This window comes from Drosophila mojavensis, unplaced genomic scaffold (genome assembly GCF_018153725.1).
Source record: "Drosophila mojavensis isolate 15081-1352.22 unplaced genomic scaffold, ASM1815372v1 contig_136, whole genome shotgun sequence".
NCBI lineage: Eukaryota > Metazoa > Arthropoda > Insecta > Diptera > Drosophilidae > Drosophila > Drosophila mojavensis.
The window spans coordinates 1,407,248-1,429,737 of NW_025318667.1; the positions used below are offsets into that span (position 1 = coordinate 1,407,248).

The 22,490-nt window shown below is 47.4% G+C and overlaps 5 protein-coding genes across 5 annotated transcripts; 2 read left to right on the forward strand and 3 right to left on the reverse strand.

The window, feature by feature from the left end:
* Positions 1-2,342: 2,342 nt before the first annotated feature.
* Positions 2,343-7,061, reverse strand: LOC6585649 (N-alpha-acetyltransferase 16, NatA auxiliary subunit). Its single transcript, XM_015160975.3, has 7 exons — positions 6,970-7,061; positions 6,469-6,597; positions 5,471-5,959; positions 4,578-5,365; positions 4,090-4,517; positions 3,358-4,013; positions 2,343-3,275 (listed from the first exon to the last, which is right to left on the reverse strand). The coding sequence occupies exons 2-7, from the start codon at positions 6,523-6,525 to the stop codon at positions 3,012-3,014; spliced, it is 2,682 nt and encodes an 893-aa protein (XP_015016461.1). The 5' UTR covers positions 6,526-6,597; positions 6,970-7,061; the 3' UTR covers positions 2,343-3,011.
* Positions 7,062-7,357: 296 nt separating this feature from the next.
* Positions 7,358-7,912, forward strand: LOC6585648 (28S ribosomal protein S14, mitochondrial). Its single transcript, XM_002011240.4, has 2 exons — positions 7,358-7,456; positions 7,515-7,912. The coding sequence occupies exons 1-2, from the start codon at positions 7,394-7,396 to the stop codon at positions 7,836-7,838; spliced, it is 387 nt and encodes a 128-aa protein (XP_002011276.1). The 5' UTR covers positions 7,358-7,393; the 3' UTR covers positions 7,839-7,912.
* A 16-nt stretch (positions 7,913-7,928) lies between these two features.
* On the forward strand, positions 7,929-12,215 carry LOC6585647 (probable ATP-dependent RNA helicase DHX34). The gene is made up of 7 exons (XM_002011239.4): positions 7,929-8,591; positions 8,685-9,221; positions 9,278-9,648; positions 9,712-9,909; positions 9,992-10,905; positions 10,970-11,202; positions 11,270-12,215. The coding sequence occupies exons 1-7, from the start codon at positions 8,018-8,020 to the stop codon at positions 11,845-11,847; spliced, it is 3,405 nt and encodes a 1,134-aa protein (XP_002011275.1). The 5' UTR covers positions 7,929-8,017; the 3' UTR covers positions 11,848-12,215.
* Positions 12,216-12,223: 8 nt separating this feature from the next.
* On the reverse strand, positions 12,224-14,842 carry LOC116804582 (transcription factor mef2A-like). Its single transcript, XM_032732859.2, has 5 exons — positions 14,668-14,842; positions 13,924-14,601; positions 13,634-13,783; positions 13,150-13,203; positions 12,224-13,084 (listed from the first exon to the last, which is right to left on the reverse strand). Exons 1-5 carry the CDS (start codon positions 14,812-14,814, stop codon positions 13,013-13,015), a joined length of 1,101 nt encoding a protein of 366 aa, XP_032588750.1. The 5' UTR covers positions 14,815-14,842; the 3' UTR covers positions 12,224-13,012.
* Positions 14,843-14,850: 8 nt separating this feature from the next.
* On the reverse strand, positions 14,851-22,352 carry LOC6585646 (5'-3' exoribonuclease 1; the record flags this gene model as incomplete). The annotated part of the gene is made up of 9 exons (XM_002011238.4): positions 21,656-22,352; positions 20,448-21,548; positions 19,316-19,627; positions 18,417-18,881; positions 18,058-18,326; positions 17,665-17,984; positions 15,803-16,696; positions 15,009-15,728; positions 14,851-14,918 (listed from the first exon to the last, which is right to left on the reverse strand). Coding segments are annotated over exons 1-9 (4,224 nt in total), but the record flags the coding sequence as incomplete, so codon positions are not given.
* Positions 22,353-22,490: the final 138 nt, after the last annotated feature.

Consider the following 22,490-nt stretch of genomic DNA (forward strand, 5'->3'; position numbering starts at 1 on the left):
ATTAATTGTCAGAGTCAATCAATCAATAATCCATTGTCTGTGAATTGACGACCAGACGGACTGGACTGAGTGACTTTCAATTGACAGTTTGATGAGCTATGCCAATGAGTTTCTTAGAATTTCAATCTATTTGCATTTGAAAAATTAATTTGCAGCCCATGCAAATGGATTACTTACCACTGTGCGCCTGCCGCTCTCTCCAGACAGTCTCGCATTTATTTTGCATTTTATGTTCTCTGTGTGTGTGTGTGTTTTTCTTTATTTATTTTTATTTTTCGGCACGTGTGCGAATCATTTAGTGTTTCATATGTTTTTAAACGCTCTTGTGCAGCGCTGCACCTGCAGCTGCTCCGGCAACACACCGGCCTCTCCCCCTGCCCCGCGCCCGTTCCCCGTCCAGCTGTCGCCGCATCTGCGTCTGCCTCGCAACCATAATGCAAGGCGCTGGGCTTTCATATTTCCAATTTATTTTCACATTTAACATATTCACTCAAAGGAGACGAATGCATATGGGGAAAATGGCTTTTCCTGTTTAATTACAATTATAATGTTGGCCTCAAGACGTGACTGACTGATTGACTGAATGATGCAGTTTAATTGGCCGACATGCCGAATTGCAATGGACGAATTGACTTGACCGGCTGAGTCACTGATTGACAGCCAGATAGACCGATTGAGTGCGACTCTCGATGCCGAGTAGACAAGAGACGGACTGATTGATTGACAGCTTAACAGAGAGATTGACTGATTGCCCCACCCATTGACTGGCTGATTGACTTAGTGAATTGCTAATTGGATGTCTGATTGACCAACAGATGCGCTGACTGACTGATTGACTGCATGACCGTCAGACTAATGAACATATCGATTGATTGATTGACTAATGGTGATACTAATTCATTGATTGACTGAAGGACATGACTATTGGCTGATTGAGGCAGCTTGACATGACTGGTGGATTGATTGACTAATAAACTGATTAATCTGATAATGAACGTACAGATTGAATTATGATTGATTGACAGACCTAGTTTATATTGATTATTGATTGACATCTCGAAAGACTGAATCGTACTCTCAGACTACTTTTCAATTATCTGATTGATGGACTGAGTAATTGGTCAACTTACTGATTGATTGATTGATAAACAAACCGAAACGACTCATGGGCAGCTTGTTGAATGATGGCTAATTGATTGACTGGCCGAGTGATTGACACAATTCACAATTCACTGACTACGTGTGCAGCGTAGCAGCTGCTGCAGTTAGCAGTTCATCAAGCAATCAGTGCAAGGCAAGGTACAACAAGCCAGCTGAGATCAACTTTACAGACCGCATAACTTACCTTAGTTGTCCTTGTGGATAAGCACAGAATCGTGACTAATGGATCTACTTTTTAGCTAAACAGGGAAAGACACAAGTTTACAAGAGTTGAACTTAAATGCAAAATAAATTTTTTCGGGCCAATGTTAAAGGAATAGCACAAATTATCCATACATACAGATATACAAAGCAGCTGTGCTTCGGTGTGTGTGTGTGAGTGCGGGTGTGCATATGTATATGTCTGTGTGTACTTATTGTATGTGTATGTATACAGGGTAGCTGCCAGTCGAAGTGCCTAGACAATCGTTACTCTGATATTGTAGAGTTATGTGAGGTACATAGACAGAACAGCATAGCATATGATTTAAACTTAATCTATATCAATGTGTATTAGGTTCCTAAGCGAAGAACCCATCCAAGTTATGCATGCTAAGACTACTTGAGATAGGCACACACATCCGAACAGCTCGTTTGCATAGTTATCTATCTATCCAGAGACCCATTTACACATACTTATAGACATACATAGATATAGATTTATAGATTGTCAGAGAAACATCCAACAGATTCATTTAGGAACGAATTCAGCTCTAAAATTATTTGCTGCCAGATCATATGTAGTTTCCTTTTACTCACTCAAATGTTTCTCTATAACTCAATCAGCTGTTATCAATCTATATAATATATAGCAAATCACATTGAGCTTTAGCATATATCATATAGCAATATACATAGACTCGTCTAATATCTAGCAAGCTACGACTCAAAAATAAACTCGAACGAAGCTCGATTTGTATAAAAATTAGGTTAGGCTACATTTAGTTCTTAACTAAATCTATACTAAATATATAGCTAAGACTGAACAATCAATTGGTTTTGGGCATTTATATATATCCGGACTCCTCTCTCGCTCTCGCCTTCTCTTTCATTTTCATTGCGTTCCTTTACATTTCTTTCGATTCAGTTTTTCATTTAAGTTAGGATTTTTTTCTTGTTTCGAAGTAAAAGTAAAAGAGAAAAACGGTCAAAATTTACGATTTATAAAGTGTAAAAAGTTCTATAACAATTTTCGTTAGTTGTTTTGTTGTTGCCTTCACTCATTTGGTTGCTTGTTGTTCTTGCTATTATTATTATTATTGTTCATTTATTTATTTATAAGCTTTTACGTTGCCACCTTGGTTGCTGCCGCCTCTGCATCTGCTGCATTATTAACTATACATAAAGTAATATGTATGCGTGTGTGTGCTTGGGTGTGTGTGTGTGTGTATGGGCTCATGTTGTATAAAGTTAGCTCGCTTACACAAAGCACATTCCAATGCGTGTCTGTGCATGTGTGTATGTGTGTGTGTGTGAGTGTACAAAACGAAAAATAAAACCGATTCATGCTTCTCCTCAGCGACCCCCGCAATTCTAGTTAACTGAAGAATTTTGTTGCTTCGCTTGCTCTCGCTGCCTGCTGTTGTTTTTTGTTTGTTTTGTTTGTTTTGTTAATATAGTTTTCTTTTATTATTGTTATTGTTGTTGTTGTTGCTGCTGTTGCTTTTGCTGTTGTCGATAAAATTGGGTTTACTGCAGTACTTCAAGTTGCTGTTGCAGTAAAGTCTGTTGCAATTGTTGTTGTTGTTGTTGTTGTTGCTGTTAATATTGTTATTGTTAGTGTTGCTGTCGCTTTTGCCCCAATGTTGCTTCTAAGATGCTGCCGCAATGGACGCTGGCGTCGACGTTACAGACACCTCATTTGAATCGAGATGATTGAGCTGCTGCTGCTCCTCCTCGGCACGCAGCTTGGCTGCCTCCTTCTCCTGCAGCTGCGCCTCCAGCTCCTCAACGTTGCGGAAGATGCGCGCATATTGGAAACGTTGCTGGCACAACAGCTTATACTCGTCCGCCTCCTTCTCGCACTCCCCAAAGATATCGCCATCCCGCAACGCCGTATAAACCTGAACGGCCTCCTGCAAGTCACATGGAAAACACACACACACACACACAGATATAGTACTTGATATACAGTATACAGATATATGAGAAAAATACCTCTAATCGCATCTTGCTCAGATTGAAGCTGGTGATCAGCTTGATGGCTGTTTGCTTTTTGCTAGGATCCAGCTCGTAGAGACCGCGTGCGCCCTCATATAAATGCAATATGGAAGTAGCATGATGCTTGGCAATGAATTCGTCATTCAACTGCTGTGGCGTCTTGGTGCCTATCAGTTCTTTGGTGGCCTTATCCAGCACTTGCTGCACATGCTCGTTGAACGGCTCCAATTTCTTGGCATTGGCCAGCGCTTTCATAAATCGGATGATACAGCTATGCAGCACGGGGTGCTCTGGATTGACAGCACGCGCACGCAGTATCGATTGCAGCATGAGGAGCAGCTTATTCTTTCGATAGTACACCTCGAAGGCCAATAAATGCGTTTCAATGCGCTCTTTGGCAAACTGCTGCAGCGGCTTTAAGAACTCAATTGCCTTCTCCAACGGCTCGTCGGTGCGCTCCAGTTTCTCGGGGATCAGCTCGTCTAGTTGCGGTGCATCCGGATCGGTTTCCTGGTTGGCTTGCTGTTTCGATTTCTGATGCTGTTCGCGCTTCACCTGCGCCTGGGCAGCCTGTGCGCTCTCCAGTTCGGCTTTCTTCTTGGCCTTGCGCTGTTTACTGCGCAGCTTCTTCAGCTCCGATGGCGGAAGGTTCTCTGCAAAGGATCACAGTTAGCAATCATTTATTTATATGTACATATAGGTATTCTGTGACGGATGTTCTTGCCGCACCGATGTCAATTTCCTCAATGGTTGCCTCCGACTTGAGTGGCTTATCGTAGAGACGCATATAGACCTCAATCCCACACTTGGCCGCCTTGAAGTAGAATGGATGACGCCGTAGGACATCCTCCAGTCGCAATAGTCCAACGTAAGCGCGCAATGTCATCTTGCGCATGCAATAGGTATGAAAATCGAACTGATCCTCAATGATCTCGGCAAAGTGACGATCCACTTCGTGGCATTTCTTAAGCGCCTCGCCCCATCGACCCATGCGCTGGAAGGCCAAGGCACACTCCGTCTGGAACCACATGCATTGCATCTCATTCAAATTGTCCATAGCCGAGACGCCTTCACGGGTGAACTTCGCACAGATATCCTCGGCCTCGCTAATCATATTGGCGCGCAGCATATACTTGGCGCACTTGGAGTTGATGTAGCTGCAAGTGGGAGTTTTAGATGGGTGCACAATAGTAATATGTATAGAGTATATAGTCTACCGATCGGCCGTGTCCATGCTCTGGGCCTCTTCGAGCCACACGTAGGCCTCCACAGCATCGCCTGCATGCTTAAAAATCCGCCCTTTCGTGATAAGCAACTCAATCAGCGTTGGTGTATGATCAATGGCGACATTGATGTATTCCAATGCTCGGTTCGTATCGCGCATATAATCATAGTGCTGGGCCAGAAACAATGCGGTCCAGACCAAAGCAGAGGCTGGCTCAACCGGCATACCAGCATCGGCATCTTCCCGGGAAAAGTGACCGGAACGCGTTAAATTCTCAAAGTATTGCAGCGTTAGCGACTCGATGATGTTCGCCTTTTCCGGCTGCTGGTGCAGCGAACGCACATTGACAAACAATGGAGGAATACCCTTTCGAAGGCCACGTCGCAAATATTCATCGGCCACGACGCGGAACTCATCGCCGCTGGCAATGTCTAAAGGCAGGCGACGTGGACAGAGCGCGCGTGGATATTGTTGCTGAAACTCGCGATAAACAGCCACGATATCGCTTGGGGAGCTGACGCGACGGGCCGTCATATATTGTTTGTAGTAGAGCACATTCTCCGGATTCCGCTGGATCAGGGATTCATATATGGGCACCGCCTTATCCTCCTGCTTCAGCTTAATATACAAATCGCCGAGAGTTTCGCGCACAGCCAACTTGTCCACAATCTGTGGCTCAAACTTAAGCAAATGATCCAGCGCCTGCTGCAGCTGGTGCGCTTCGATGAGTATCTGATTCTGATAGAGCAGCAGCTCCGACTGGCGATAATCGTGGGCCTCCTAAATGAAGGGAAACAGATCAACAGGGCAACAGAGAGAGAGAGAGAGAGAGGGAGAGATGTACAGATTAACAACAATATATAGTCCAACTATTCTCGCACTTACAATTGATGTCTGCGACTGGCTAAACGTCTCGAGTATATTATTCGCCATCATATGCTCACCCAGCAGATGATAGCTCATCGCGAAGCCAGTCCATGAGGCGTGCTGCGATGGCCGCAGCGTGAACAGATGATGACGCGTCTCCTTGTAGCCCTCCAAGTCTCGCATTTGTATTTGCAGCAGCGACAGATCTTTCAATATTTGCAAGTTGTCCTTCTCCCATTTGAGGGCATTGCGATAGCATTTGATTGCCTCGTCATACTTTTTGTCGCTACGCTGCAGCAGGCCATAGACATGCCAGCAGACGTGAGAGCGCAAATCGTTCCTCAGGCCCATGCGGACATACTTATACGCCTCCTCACGGCGCCCAAGTCCGTTCAGTGTTAGGCCCTTCATGGCCAGCGTTTCGCCATGTTCCGTGAACTTCGGATTTGATAGGATTTGCTTGGCCAGTTTGAGGCCATTTTTGTACTGCTTCATTTCGTAGCATTTCTGCATGACAGGTGAGCAAATACGAATGTAATTAAATTAAGTGCAGATACACATATACCTAAAGTAACATAAAATTGCAGTTACAACTAGAACTTCTCATACTTTGGCTTGTTATTCAGCCCTTTTCAAAAGCCCGCCCCACTTTTTGAGGTTATGCTATGAACTACGTGCCAAAACAATGCATTAAAAATCCAGTTAGCATTTTTTTTGGCAGGGGCAGCACTCTTCGACAACTAACAAATCCAATTGGTAATGTTTCTAATCAGTTTTGTTCTTATTGCTTTTGTTTTTTCTCTGTAATACCAAAAATAGGCGCAACGAAAAAGCACATGATAAACTGTGTGTGTGCGTGAGCGCATAGGTGTGAGTGTGTATGTGTGTTGGGTCTTGTATGGGAGCCGCAATTGGAATTGTAGCCGGCGACTTAGCAGAGCATACATGTACATATATACGCTCCAATACATATGCATACATGTGCAGAAATATGTATACATATATACTGCACTTACCAGTAATTTACGGAAGAGTGCAGCCTCTTTGGGCGGCAGTGGATCGCTGGAAGGCATCTTCGACGTTTTGCTGTGCTGCTTCTTCTTCAGCTGCTACTTTTGCACCGGATTAAAAATGCTTCCGTTTGGCTATTTTATGAAGGGTAGAGGTATTCTATTATTGTTGAAGCGCTAATTCAGCGTGCGTATAATTAATTTCCTTTTCACCAAGGCACATGAACAAAAAAAAAATTACACACACGCACGGCGTTTAAAAATATATATTTATAAAATTCTGTGTAAAATACACCGCGACCACGAGCAAAATTTCGTCTTGACGGTGAGACAGCAAACATCAACGCAATATACACATGCACAGCATGTGTTTGCGCGTCGATTCGAATGGCAAATGTTGACAATTCGATTTATTATATTTTGCACCTGATTTTCTTTTGTGCACGCGCCGTGTGAATGATTCACATAATTCACGATATTATAAAATAAAGATGATATTATACTCACATTTAAATTAGTTTATGGGAAAAATATTGGATTTTTATTCGTTTGTGCCGTTCTGCAGAGGCACAAGAATCACAGCTGTGCAACACCCTCCAATCGCAAGAAGAAGCAGCAATAGCGGGCTACCCAGTCGTGTTATATAAAACGTATGATTTATTACTTAAAATGAATGTAATGCGTTTGTATAGTATTGCCAGTATATATATCTAAACCATTAACAGAGCCACACACATTATTTTACTTCATTTAGAACAAAACTTCAATAAAATTCGTATTAAATTTTCTCACAAAAAAACTGACATTCAAACAATAGTTAGGAACAACAGCTGTCAATGCGAGAATACATTATCGATAGGTAAGAAAGGGGACTGATTATATCGATATGAGCAACTTGTGAGTCGTTTGAAACAATTGTGAAGTAAATAACATGAACTCCTTGGCTAAGCTCGGAAGCTTCGTTAGCCAAAGCGTTCAAATCGCTGGATGTGGCGTAAGTCGTAACATATATTCCAACAAATAAAATTCATTCAAATTTGTTTCTCCCCCAGTTGCAGCAAGTGCGCACCAAATATGCCGACTGGCGTATGATACGCGATGTCAAACGTCGCAAATGTGTCAGCGAACATGCCAAGGACCGCTTGCGTGTAAACTCGCTACGGAAGAATGACATACTGCCCGTTGAGCTCCGCGAGTTGGCGGATGCTGAGATAGCCGCATTTCCAAGGGACTCCTCACTGGTTCGCGTGCGAGAACGTTGCGCACTTACGTCACGGCCGCGCGGCGTAGTCCACAAATATCGACTTAGCCGCATTGTGTGGCGACACCTGGCCGATTATAACAAGCTGTCTGGAGTGCAGCGTGCCATGTGGTAACATTTAGATATACTTTTATTGAGCCCTGTTTAAAGCTAAACAAATAAAAAAAAGAAAATCAAATAAAACCAAAATCAAGTGCATTTGAATAGCCTCCACAGCTGATGGCCTGAATTTCGATAGAAACTATTGCCGTTCATCGATTGCCATTTGCCATCGCTATTTGTTTACTTCTGAAAATGAGCTACAGATCGGGCAAAACAAGTAGAAAACGGCATAATTCCGCGCGTCAGCCTCTTAATTTGGTGGATTTTAGCTTTTTGGATCACAAATCAGCATTAAGTGGACACCTGTTCACCAAGAGCACCAGGCATCCGGTCAGCCTCGTAGAAAATGCATCAGATTTCTGGCAGTTTGTCAACAAATATGAGTCTATGCTGCGTAGCATGGGGCAGCCGGTGTTACCCTGCCTGCTCAACGATTCCGAGCATGAGCAACCGCAGCCCTATCATAAGAGCAAGCACCTGCCCCTGCAGCTGGACGAGGAACAGGTCAAAGACTGCGAGGGTGACGAGCTACAAGCACAATTCCAGCAGCTGGTGCTCATCTACTTGGACTTCAAGCAAAAAGAGAAATTTAATCGCATCAAGAAACTGAGGGAAGCTCAAAAGGCGCTACCCATCGCCCGCTTCAAGCAGGACTTGCGTAGCTCGCTAGAGGCCAGCCGTGTGCTCATCGTTGCCGGCGACACGGGCTGTGGAAAGTCAACGCAAGTGCCACAATATCTTTACGAATTTGGCTACCGCAGCATAGGCAAGTCTAGCCTACATCAGAGCTACCAAGCTCTGTTAGCGAACTTCTACTCTATATAACCTATCTCAATCATTTGTCTCTTTTACTCTCCAGCTTGCACACAGCCACGTCGCTTGGCCTGCGTCTCGCTCTCGAAGAGAGTAGCCCACGAGCTGCTGGACGACTATGGCAGCAAAGTGGGCTTCCAGATACGCTTCGAGCGGAACAGAACTCAGCACACGCATATTCTGTTCATTACTGAGGGCTTGCTCCTGCGGCAGCTGGCAATGGCGGACAATTTGGAGCAGTACGATGTGCTCATTCTCGATGAGATACACGAGCGCAATCTCTTCGGTGACTTTCTGCTGGGCGTCACGAAATGCTTGCTGCGCGCCAAGCCGCAATTGAAGTTGATTCTGATGTCGGCAACGATCAATGTGGAGCTCTTCCATGGCTACTTCAAGGAGGAGGGCGCACGCCTGCTGCAAGTGCCAGGTCGCCTGTTTCCCATCAAGCTGAAGTATATGCCGCCTCCGGCGCTGGAGCTGAAGGCGGGACAAGCCACAGCCGGCAATAAGCGGGAGAAGAGCTCGCGACTCGACCCGGCGCCGTTCATCCAAGTGCTCAGCCTCATTGACCAGCAATATCCAAGTAAGAGGAGCCCCCACCTATGACCAGTACAATTCTAATGGGTCTTCTCCTTGCAGCCACTGAACGTGGCGATGTGCTGATCTTTGTCAGCGGCGTCAACGAAATCGATGTCGTTTGCGATGCAGTCCAGGAATACGCCAAGGAGCAGACCCACTGGCTGCTGCTGCCACTGCACAGTGGCTTGGCGCTGGCGGAGCAGGATAAGGTCTTTGACTATGCGCCCGACGGCATGCGCAAGTGCATCGTCTCGACGAACATAGCTGAGACGTCGCTGACAGTCGACGGCGTCCGCTTCGTCATTGACTCGGGCAAGGTCAAAGAGATGAGCTACGACGCCAGCTGCAAGGGGCAGCGGCTCAAGGAGTTCTGGGTATCCAAATCCTCAGCGGAGCAGCGCAAAGGTCGCGCTGGACGCACAGGCCCAGGCGTTAGTAACTTCACATGCTCCACATGCCGCATGCCACTTGCTGACTATTGCCGTCTCTTTCAGGTCTGCTTCAGACTCTACACACAGCAGCAATTCGACGCCTTTGAGGCATACCCCTTGCCGGAGATCTATCGCGTGCCCCTGGACACAATGCTGCTGCAAATGGTCTCCATGGGCTTGCCGGATGTGCGCGCCTTTCCCTTCATAGAGGCGCCCGACGCGGAGCGCATAGAGCAGACGATTCTCTCACTCAAGCAGCATGTAAGATGGAAGCCGATCAGCTATTGAAGGGCAAGCTCTAATCACTTCTCTCTCTCTCCCCCTCTCTCCTCTTCCTGTGCAGTGCGCCTTGAGCGTGGAGGAGAAGATCACGCCGCTGGGCAGCTCGCTGGCCCACTTGCCCGTTGAGCTGTCGATTGGCAAGATGCTGCTCATGGGCTGCGTGTTTCCCGAGCTCGAGCAGCTGCTCACGTTGGCCGCCATGCTGAGCGTGCAGAACCCGCTGACGACGCGCGCCTTCACCGATCAGCGTTGCGAACGCGAGCGCCAGCAGTACGAGTCGGATCAGGGCGACCTCTTCACGCTGATGCGCGCCTTCCACGAGTGGCTGCAGCTGAAGATGTCCAGGGAGAGCACCAGGAAGTGGTGCCAAAAGCTGGGCATCGAGGAGCAGCGCTTCTACGAGCTGTGCAAGCTGCGCCAGCAGTTCCAGCGCATACTCGAGAGCTGTCGCATGGCCACGCCCAAGAATGAGCAGCTGGACAGCAGGGAGCGTGCGCGTCGTCATGGCGAGCTGCGCCAGTTGAAGGCGTTGAAGCGGCGCCAGCGCTACGAGCAGCCCAGGCAGCGCAAGCTGCTCAAGCGCCAGCCCCATGAGGCGGAGCAGGAAGACGACGAGGAGCTGGGCGAGGATATGCGCGACGTGGACTTCCGGCTGCGCCATGATCATCGCCAGCTAACGCTGCTCGCTCGCTCCGCCCACTTGAGCAGCCATCGGGACGTCGTGCTGCTGAAGCTGCTCCTGGTGAGCGGCTTCTATCCACAGCTGGCCATTGCGGACGAGTTCAACTACTGCAAGGGCGCCAGCCAGCAGTTCTTCCACACGCAACTCAAGCCATTTCTCTCGCTGCACCCAAACTCGCACTTTGCCAAGGACTTCGAGCTGCTCAAGCTCACAGAGAGCGATCTGCAGGAGAAGCCCTTCTACTACACGCCCAAGCAGCCGCTCAGCGAGCGCCACCAGCTGCTCTGCTATCAGTGAGTGAATCTCTATATCATCCAGTCCAGTCTAGTAATTATCGTCCTCTATTCGCCCACCCAGATCGTTATTGGAAACAGCGAAGCCATATCTGATGAACTGCATCCGCTTGCCAGCAGCTCAGACGCTGCTGCTCTTTGGCTACGCCATCGACACAAACGTGGGCCTCTCGCGCATCGTCTGCGATGGCTGGCTGGGCTTGGACTTTCCACAGCCGGGCAGCGGGCTGCAGCTGCTGAGCAAGGCCATCGAGCTGAGGAGACGCTGGAGCAGTCGCCTCTACGATAAGCTCAACGGTGCGTAGACCAAGACCAAGACCAAGAGACAGATCTCATGCAACTAAACCAATTGCTTCTCTTGCAGAGCTCAACAGCAGCAGTAATGACTCGAGTTCCGTTGCTGCTGCGCCTCTCCACGTAGGCAGCGATTCGCTGTGGTCTGATCTGCTGGACTTTATGAGTTTGGATGTTGCGTACAGCATTAAGCGGCTGCTGCCTGCCGACCAGAAGACGCTCTACACCCGCTCGCCTCCAACCTATCGACTCGCCTCCCTCTCATCGAACCCTTTTGCCGCCGACTTTCCGCTCAGCGTGAACGAGGAGAAGGGCGGCCTCAACGTCTCCGAGCATGTGGTCTATGGCTGCTTGGCCGAGCTGCCCTGGACGCTGGCCATGGAGACGGCACTTCAAGCCCAGCCCTGGCAGTGTCCTCGCTGTGATTACGAGCTGGAGCAGTTCGATGTGTTGGATCAGCTGCTGCATCGCCCTGAGTGCAAGGCACAACAGCGAGCACGTGTATCTAACGAGCGGGACGTGACTGTGGCGCCCACGAGCAGCTCCCGCGGTGGCAGCGATCATCATTGCGAGAGCTGTGGACGCCATCTAAAACTATCAAAGGTCGATATACTGCGTCATCGTCTCAGCTGCACGAAGAACAAGTAATACTCAATATCACAGGACAGCAGTGTAAACATGACTGTGCAGCCGAGACACAAACCAAATCCGACAATGCTCGCGAGCGTTTTCAACCGCTTTGCTGCCAACTGCAAAATACTTAGACAAAAGTACGTAATTTAAATGAATTGTATAATCACATACAATTTTGAAATGCTGTGCGATGCCAAAAACTAGCAACTGTTAGCTAAGACACAAACCACTCACTTCTGATCCAGTGCATGTTTCAGTTAGTTAAGACACAGCGCAATACAAGTTGAGCTGCACCCGCTTACAGTGCAGTCGCGCATATTGGTACACGTTTATTTATTGTTGCTAATAAATGAATAATTTCTGAAAATTGAAAAATAATACAATTCAGGCGTGTCATTTTCGAGATTTAATGAGTTCTTTAGGTACACATAGGCGTTTGTCTATCTCTCTTTCTCTTAAATGTCTACGGTTTATCTTAAAAGCCATTTTTTTAAATAAATACAAATTTTTTTAAATAAATTGTAGTTAAATAAATTTCTGATTGATAAAACAAACCTTTACCTTCGTAACTCACGTACAGAAGCTTAAATTCTACGGAATTTGAATAAAACTCTTTTTTCTTGAGAAAAGATTACTTTATCTAGCTCTCTATCTCTCTTCCTCCCGCTCTTTCGAGTTGTCTCTTGTTCGCTTTGTTTTTGGAAGGCTTTACACTCTTACACCTACAATTATGGTATAAGTATATTCTCTAACATTTATATTTTGTTTTCCAGTAACAAACTTGTGTTTATTTCAATTTCAGTTTTCGTTTTCATTTCTCATTTCCTACGTTGTTATTTTTATTTTTTTTTTTTTTTCTTGTGTGTGAGCTTAGGAGTTTGAGATGATATATACACAATTATATATATATATATAGACATATATAAAATGATATATATAACTATACAAACATAGCGCTCTATATATAATACTAATGTCTATTCATAGCAGTCGAAAGGAGCTATCGCTGCTCCACAAACATTAAAAAAAAAAAAAGTGAGAAAAATAAAAAGATGGAAAATATAGAATCTAGAATTATGCAGATGCAAAATAAAACTAAAACGAACGAAAATAACTCTGACAAGAGTATATTTTGAGGATTCTTCATTTAGTCTTATTCCTTTTCACGTCAGAGTCCTGTTTAGGGCATGATGTACTCCAGATCGAATTTGGCTCCAATGCGCGGAACACGCGGCTTACGAACCACCTTTGGCTGTGGAATATATACGAATGTCACTATTTACATAGAACAAATGTATATGTATGTGTGTATATTACCTTTATAAGCACGGACTCCTCTTTGCTTCCTCCAGTGGCTTCAGCACCTGAAGGCTAGAAAGTGATAGAGAGAGATAGATATTATTAGGTGATAGTAATATTCCTCTCATTATCGTTCTATCTCACTCTATCTGTTAATGTCTCTCTCTCACTCTCTTTACTTCCCCCTTCTTGTGTCTCTCTTTCATTCGTCCTTGTTTCTGTCTCTCTCTTTGTCTCTCGCCCTGGTTCAGTATCTGTGTCTCTCCCTACCTATATCCATCTCTGTCTCTCAGTCTCTCTCCCTCTCCCTCTCTCCCATCTACACATAATTTAAAAACTCAGCCATATTCCACTTAGCTAAGCGGAATATTCTAAATATTTATCAACCTCTCTCTTCGCTTGGGCAACTATATATTATTAGAGTCCATATTCCGCCCACAGCTACGAAGATGTGTGATTCTCCACCTCGTTCACTGTTTAAGGATTATTTTGAAATATTTACCATTATCTTGAGGGTTCTCATTAACTCCGAGCTGGCCTCGTCCTCAGTTGACTGCACTGCGACAGTTATTGTTGCCGTAGAATTAGTTGGGGTGTTCTCCTTTAGCGGATCATGGAGAGCGGCGCTGTTGTTGGTCTTTTCGTATTTATCCTGCAAGCGAGACGGCAATAGATATAAATACAGTATGTGAAGTTTGCTGAACAATCAGTTCAGTCAATCAATCAGCCAATCAATCAGTCAATCAAAGTTTGATCAGTCACTCAATCAGCTAATTGGTTGATCCATCTTACCAATGCCTGCCCGCCTTGAGCTGGAGCAGCTAGAGCTTCCCCGTCAGCCGGACGCTGAGTTTTCTTGGGGCGATAGGCCTGAATGGGCACAAAGTCTTGGATCGAGGTGCGACGTTGACTCCCGTTGCCAAAGAAGCTGCCATCCAGCTGACGATTGTTGTTCCCGTTGTTGCCATTGTTGCTGTTGTTGCCTGTGTAGTTGCTGCTGTTATTGGCAAAGAAGGTTGGGGCGTTGTTGTTGTTGTTGTTGCCGATGTTGCCGATGTTGCCGCTGTTGTAGTTGTTGAAGTTGTTGCTACTGTTGTAGTGAACATAGCCCTTGTGGTAGGCGCCGCCGTTCGATTTTGGCACGTCAAGTGACGGAACTATCGGTGGTTGTTGTTGGTGGTGCTGCTGCTGCTGTGGCAGCTGTTGAGCTAGCTGAGGCGTTGGCAGGAGCGTTTGCAGAGCTGCATTAGCGAGTCGCTGCAAATGTTGTTGCAGCAGCAGCTGCTGCGGCGTCTGCGCTGCCTGCTGTGGCTGCTGTGGTTGCTGTGGCTGCGGCCTGATCAGCTGTGGGCGCATCACGTTTGGAGCCGCTGGCATGTCCCACTGCTGAGTGGCAATCATATCCGACTGCATCTTGGCCTGATGCTGTTGAGCCTCGCGCTGCCAGAACAGCGGCGGCTGCGGCAATTTCTACAACAGACAAGGATTTAGATTAGTATGGAAGTAGCTACAGCTGCAGCTAAAATAATATCTTACAGGCATTTGACTAGGCAGCGGCGCCTGTGGCAGCGACTGCGGCTGTGGCAGCGAAGTGGACGGAACCTTCATTGACTGCACTGGCGTAGCCAGTTGGGATTGCATTTGAAATGCTAACTGCTGCTGCAGTTGTTGATGCAATTGCATTTGCAGTTGTTGTTGCTGCTGCTGCTGCTGCTGCTGCTGCTGTTGTTGTTGCTGCTGCTGCTGTTGTTGTTGTTGCTGCTGCTGTTGTTGTTGTTGTTGTTGTTGTTGCTGCTGCAGTTTCTTCTGCTGCTGCTGTTGCTGCATTTGCAGCTGCAGTTGCTGTTGCTGCTTCTGTTGTTGATGCTGTTGTTGATGCTGCTGCTGCTGCTGCTGTTGATGCTGCTGCTGCTGCTGCTGTTGATGCTGCTGCTGCTGCTGCTGTTGATGCTGCTGCTGCTGCTGCTGTTGATGCTGCTGCTGCTGCTGCTGTTGATGCTGCTGCTGCTGCTGCAGTTGTTGTAGCTCCTGCTTTTGCTGCGACGATGGCTTCAGGCCCAACAGCAGCTTCAGCGCCTGAGTTTGATCAGTGGGCGAGGCCGAGCCGCCTTGGCTGCGCGACTGCTGCTGCTGCTGCAGCAGCCCTTGTTGCTGTTGTTGCTGCTGCTGCTGCTGCTGCTGCTCGAGCTGATTGGCAAGCAGCGGCAACTTTGGCTTGCTTAAGCTGCGCCAGTCCGGCAAGGGCATCAGATCCTTCTGGCCGGAAGCTGCCTCTTGATTTAGAGCAGCAGCTGATGCAGATGCTGCGGCTGCTGTGGCTGCTGTGGCTGCTGCTTGAGCCGAAGTCGAGGCAGCAGTGGAGCCAGACGTGGAGCCGGACGCGGAGCTCGTGGCTGGCGCATCGCTGGGCCAATAGAATTCGTCGGCGATGCGCGTGTTCATCGTGATCGGATTGTACTTGCTGCCCGCAGCCGTCACAAAGCGCGGCTGCTGCTGCTGGTCGCGCCAGTTGCGGCGCAAGGCATCCGTTCGGGTCTTGAGGGGCGACGAGACTGCCATGTTTGCCTGCTGCTTCGGCTGCTGCTTCTCGTCGTTTTCTGAAAGAAGGAGCAGAGACAGAATTAGCAGTTCCTACTTGATCTCGGACGCATGCCACTTCACAGAGCCTCACCGAGCGAGCTGATGATGACCAAGGCGCTCTCCGGCACCTTGTAGATGCGCTCGTCAGCTATGCCGTGTATGTCGCCGCAGTTGGACACCGGCCGATCGAAGAGCAGTTCGCAGAACGTCTCCACTGCGTTCAGGCACTCCAGACGCACTGGATTCGGGTCAGAGACCGGGTGTATGCCGATGACGGTGGCGGTGATGCCCACGGGCACCATGTAGATGGTGCGCACGACCACGACACGGTCGAAGAGGCGCACTGCGCCCGACGTGCGGTAGACGTCGGGCAGCGTCACGTTCGGCTTGACCAGCAGGTGCGGCTTCACCTGCAGCTTGACATTCTTGACGGGCAGCATGCGCAGCTCATCAACAGCCTTTATCAGCAGCTCGACGGTCTCCTTGCAAACGGTGCGCGAGCCGCAAGTGATGCGATCCACCTTCATGTGCGGCTGCTGGCGCACCCAGTTGGCCACGTCCTCGATGAGATGCTGGCCCATCGCGTGAGGATAGATGTCCTCCTCGTAGATGAACTCGCCGCGATCGCCGCTTCTCGAGAAGTAGTCGACAATGGCCGGAAAGTTCTCAATATAGGTATGCATGAGATCGACGGCCAGCGAGGAATAGAACCACTGGTTGTTGATGCGGCGGCAGTAACCGGCGCGCTCCTCGTTCAAACGGGGATACTTCAGCTGCAGTCCAATGTTGTGCTTGGAGACGTTCTCCATTTTCTCACGGCGCGGGCCGAGCACCACCCAGACGGTGCCCGTGAGACGGCCCAGGCATTTGCTGTTCACATTCAACTCACGGCACACCTTGTACGAGTTCATGAAGTCGCGGTCGCGCTCCTCCTGCAGCAGGCGTGCGGGCATCAGCTGTGGCTCGGGGCCCACGCGGATGTTAACTGTAAATCGCAAATCGAACACAAATTAATTAATTTACCAAAGAGCAGTCGGATCAGCATGCAACGACTGGCCAGGATAACACCTACTAGTAAAATCACATTTAGAATGCATTTTTGTTAAATTCGCGAATGAAAAGTCACTTAATTTTGAAAACTCAAATCCAATTTGTCGTTGACACTTGAACGGTCGAGAATCTTCTGAATCCACCATTTTTAAATTTCAAAGACTTCACCTCGGCACATGGTAGAGGGAAAGAGACAAACGTTGTCTCTACCTGCAGGAAGTGTCAGTGTCACTGCCATTTCTTCTTCTTAGTCTAGCTTTGAATTAGATGAGTGAGCGAGCAGGCTCATAGAAAACGCGTGCGACGGAAAGAGACAGACTCTAGCTTAGGCCCTTCCAGTGAATGCCTGCACACAACAAAAGCACATGCAAATACACGTACGCGCATACGCACACGCCTACATGCATACGAAGTGCGTGCGCTAATTGCGAATGCCAATGCGCAAAGTAATTAGACTGCAAATTCCCATTCAATCAGCGCACTCAGTATTGTTTTCACTACTGAATCCAATGGCCGATTGTATGTAATTGCTAATAATACTAGTATTTAATGTTGATCAACATCGCTTAGCTTAGTTTATGCAAATTTACTTAACAGCCTAAGGCTGTGACGTCACACTACGCACTTGACAACCTCTGAGCAGGCGGCAATGCGCAGGCAACCAATAGAAAGAGGCTACACTGGTTGTCTCTCTCTGCCGCACGCCGTTGGCCTATGCTGGGCCAGCGATGAAAATGGAGGACGAAATCTGAGTCGCTGCGCAAGTAGATTACAACCTATTGCAATGTGCGGCTCGTGGCACGTTGTTTGTTGCACGTTGCCGGTTTGTAAACAATGTAAATCATGTAAAGTAATGTATATAATGTAATGTATAGAAAGTGTTTGTAAAAGCTTTTAACTTGCCCTGCACACGGCCACAGCTGTAGACGAGCATCGGATCCAGCACGGTGCCCTCGCTGCCCGCATACGGCTTGCCAATGAAGAAGACCGTGCTGCCCGTCGGGAAGAGCTGTTCGATTTTGTTGAACTGCGCGTGCAAGTTGTCGCGCACCTTGATGTCGGAGACCACGCCTTGTGCCGGGTACGCCGTTATGGCACTGCTCCACGAGTCCTTCATGAAGACGTTGCCGCGTTTGCCGAACTCCACCGAGCTGCCGATGTAGGTGCGTATATAGATGAGCACATCGTAGTTGGGGAACTTGATGGCCATGCGGCCGGTGAAACTTTAAGGGGAAAGTGGCAAAAGTGAGATTAGAAACTGACGGGCGTGCTTGGGCTTGGAGGCAATAACTCAACTGTTCCTCGAGCGACTTGCAGTCCGAGTCGAAGCGTCGCGGCTCATTCGCGCGTATGCCATCGCGATCCACCACTTGGTCGCGCGTCGCGACGCTCTCCACCTTGGCCTTGATCAAGTGCGGCCAGCCAATGTACACCACCTGCCCCAGGTGCTGGGCCGCCACCGACTGGAGGGAATCCTGGGCTTCGCGCTGGCGCGGCATCAAGACCATGCTTTGATTGCGGCTCGGCTGCTCGAAGACCTTGACACGATCGTGGCGCAACTCAAACTGTAGGCGAGAGACAGACAGACCGAGATCAGAGAGAGAGAGAGAGAGAAGGTAAATAAGAGTCATTTTAGTTCCACAATTCCATCTTACATCGAATTCCAAATGCTTCATCGTGGGAAAGCCTGGAAAGAAGACGTGGCGGGCCGCATTGGCCAGCTCCACGCACACAGTCCTTGGCGAATTGAGGGCGATTTCATCGGACCAACGGGCCAGCTCCGTGCAGAACACGTTCTGCAGGGGTTTGAGTGGCGCCAGGCCCTTCATTGGACCCTGGGACTTTGCGTTGTAATCGTACTGGTACATCGGCCCATGGCGATTCCTTTCGCGCTCCTCGACACTCAGCTGCGGCTCACAGTCGGCCATGGCACTCAACAGGCGCTTCTCCTCGATGAAGGGTATCAGCACCACGGCCTCCCAGTCGTGCTTCTTGCCATTCAGATCACTTTCGAATTCCGTGGGGTAAAACTCAGCCAGCGGACTATTCGGCTTCAGCATCAGGTCATGATATGCCATCGGCAGGAGATTGACGCTGGCCGCTGGCAGCACGGCAAGCAGCTGTGAATGATAGAAATGATCAGTACGGAATACCCTGTAAAAGCTGAAAACTATGTGCATAGGCTGAGCCTTATTCCCATTGATGAAGTCATCTCTAGCTTGCGTGAGATGTCAGCTAAAGGAGCTGATAGACTATTGCATACCCCTTAAATACTTAACATGTCAGTGTAGCATATTTTCTTCACAATAACGAAATCAGCTTGTCTAATATGTAAGGGATATCAGTTAAGGTGGGTCAGCCAAGGTGACTGTATACCCTGTAAATTATTTGAAAATTATGGAAAATATTCTGTAAAAGCTGTAAACTATATCCAAATATTGTCATTTCTAGTCTAGTCTAGTATATATCAGCCGAAGAAGCAGTTGAAAGTCAATTGTATACCCTGTAAATACTAAATTGCAGCTGCTAGTCGAGCAGTCACATTTGGAATTACCTGTTGGAAGGGCAAAAAGGGTTTGCCCATCTTGAAGTTCACTTTGGTATTCTTAATGTTGTTCAAATCACTGATGAACGGAGCATAGTGGAAGGGATAATACCAGTCCCAACTCTGAACACCCCGGTAGTAATAATCGAGTACCCATTGAATGGCGCTGATATAATGATAGCTCAGCTCGGAAATCAGGTCCTCATGCATCTCGTTCTTGAATTTATTTCGGTAATAGTTGCGCTTGTAGTTCTGGAACTCGCTGCGCAGCACTGCCTGCTCGTCGTCGGGATCCACATCGTCGTCGTCGTCCTCGTAGAGCTGCAAATGGGAAATGGGTGGTATTACGTAGGCGAAGTCATATTGAAACGAAGGCTTCTGCAATTCTATGTCACTTCCTATTGGCTTTCAATTCCCCTGCAAAACATGCGAACATCAAATCAACAGTTGCTGGAGTTGATTCCAATTGGAAGTCTGCATTGGATAACAGCCAATGCAGAGCAAACAAGGCATGCAAAAATGCTGTTCGCTCTTTCGCACATATTGCCCGGGCGAGCGGCCAATGTGAAAGCAAAAGCTTAACACGCTATCTATTTCAACAGGCCCACGCACACACACAGACATACGCACAAACGCCCACACACAGGCGCTTGCAATAGCTGAAAGCTCGCTTGCATATTCCAATGAAATGCAAAAAGCTTTCGCTCTCGCTCGCTCGCACGTAGTGCATGAGCAGTTGGACAATGCGTTCGCTCAGCAGAAATCGGAAAAGGGGCAATTTGCAATTGAAATGGGAAATTCTATTTGAAAGTGCTTTCCTGCTGCATCCAATCGAGCTATGCAGGGACTTTCAGTTGCACTGATAAAGACAAATATCATAGGGGTTTTGAAAGTGATGTACTAAGCAAGGGAATTTGAGATGCGAAGTATGGAAATAGTCAAATAGTCAAATCTTCATGTGAAGGCAAATATATCTCAAGCGATTTTTGATTTGTAAAGGGAAATTTATATGGGATCTTTTATTCCCGTCATGTATGGGAAATTAATATGGGATAGTTTACGTTGACGTCAAGGGAAATTAATATGGGATATTTGAATCACCCTCCAGTGAAGAGAAAATAATACGGGATATTTGAATTACCTTCATACTCTCATCGATGAGCGCAGCAAGATCCTCATTGTAGCTCTCACCGCTGTCATTCTTGATGTCGTCAATGTCCACGTCGAACGCCTCCGTCTTGGCATTCATGTATTTCAGATCGTCGCTGTGCTCCTCGAATAGCTGAAGCTCTACCTCGCTCAGAGCGTGCAGAAACTGCTGCAATCGATCCAAATTCAGTTTCCCATGCTCATTGATATTTCCGCCCAGTTGCTTGTAGATGCGAATGTACGTCTTGTAGAGCAAGGGCAGGGCGTTCGACGAGATATGCAGGCAGGGCAAGTGCGGTATGAAATCATTGCCCACCATGAAGCCCATCAGGACCCAGTCATCGATCAGTTGAGCGACATCGAGCTTCTGCTCCGGGGTCGAAAGCTCGTGGAACTCCAGTTCTAGATACTCGCGCAACAGGCCCAGATGGAGCAAGAAGAAGCGCGTCTCCTCCACGGAGGTGCGCTTCACGTTTCGGCCAAACTTCACCTCCTCGCGCAGCACAACGAAATGCAGCTCGTGGGTACAGAGTCCAAGGATAATCAAATCAGCATCCAGGCCATAGAGGCAGTGACGCGTGTTGGGGTCGAAGGTGGGCTGAGCCTTCATGTAGCGTATGTAGTCCATTATCTTGTGCTCCCCCTCGCCGGGTGTCTCCTGGCCACTGAGTATGACCCGACATTTTTGCCAGAGGGGATCCTGCGAGATTTTCGTTCGCAGAAAGCAGCGCAGGCCGGCCTGCAATCGCACCATGAACTCTGTGCCCGGCGTAATGCAGTTGCTATCGAATCGTTCATGCTCACGCTTCTCGCCACGCTGCCGTGCCTTCGCCTCCAGTTGCTCCGCCTCGCGGGCCGAGCGAAAGCGCCGGCTGCGCTGCTGATTCATTTTGGCACGTGGTGCGACACCATCTACGGCCAGGAAAAACAACTTTTGCGGCTTGATCAAGTAGAAGAGCTTGTCGATGTAGTTGTAAATGTCCTGAAAGATCTGCGTCTCCTCCAAATGGAAGTGGATATTACTATCATCCGGGTGCGAGCAGTTGTGGACAATCCCGTTCATGTCCAGGTAGAGATTGTCGAACTCAGGAATCTACGCAAGAGAATGGGGTTGCAGTGTACCTCCCTTTGCTATCCTACACACAGGCACATATACATATGTATATGTGTATGTATGTATATATGTGCGTATATACTTACACTATGCTCACGCGCCAATTCACTGAGGCAGGGATATCGTTCGCTGATATAACGAAAAAACTTGGGTACACCCATCTTGGCGGATGTATTTCAGTCCGTTGTCGGATTCGTGCAGCGATATTAATTGCGTCCTCGCCACGTCTTTTGCAACAACAATGACAACAAATCGTCTCTTTTGCTGTCTGGTGCTGCACAAAAAATTTTGACTTGTTTGTATGTAGCGTGACTGCAGCCTATATGCGTCTAAATGCCCAATATTCGTTTAATAAATACTAACAAAAATACTGTTTCCATAAAGTCACTGCATAAAAATGATCATCGTTATAAAAGCGCGTATATTGTTAATGAAAATAATAGATGGTATTGTAACATTTGTATCTGTCGATTTAAGATTTGAATAAGTACCAATAGTCGTTTTAGGTATAGCGAAAAAAAAAACTGGTACAAGTATTATCTTTTATTTGGTCTATTCTATTCTATGACTTATTTTCTCTTATTTTTCGTCCTGTGTACGCCTAAACTATTAATTTGCACTTGCAGAATACTAACAAAAATACCAAAAGTTATAACCATTAAAGGACACATGGAACAGCTGTCCGTTGATCATCACTAGTGATGAACCCCAATAAATCCGATAGTTCGCAACGGAATATCTGGATGTACAGATTAATGTTGTTTATGAATTAAAATATATAAATAAGGTTGCGTATGAATTGATCTATTAATAACTGTCAAAACTGTCAATAAAAAAAAACGTTGTTTTCTTTTATTCAAGTTGGACAACCAATAACTATCGATATACCCTCGCGTTACATATCACTCAGTCAGTTGTCAC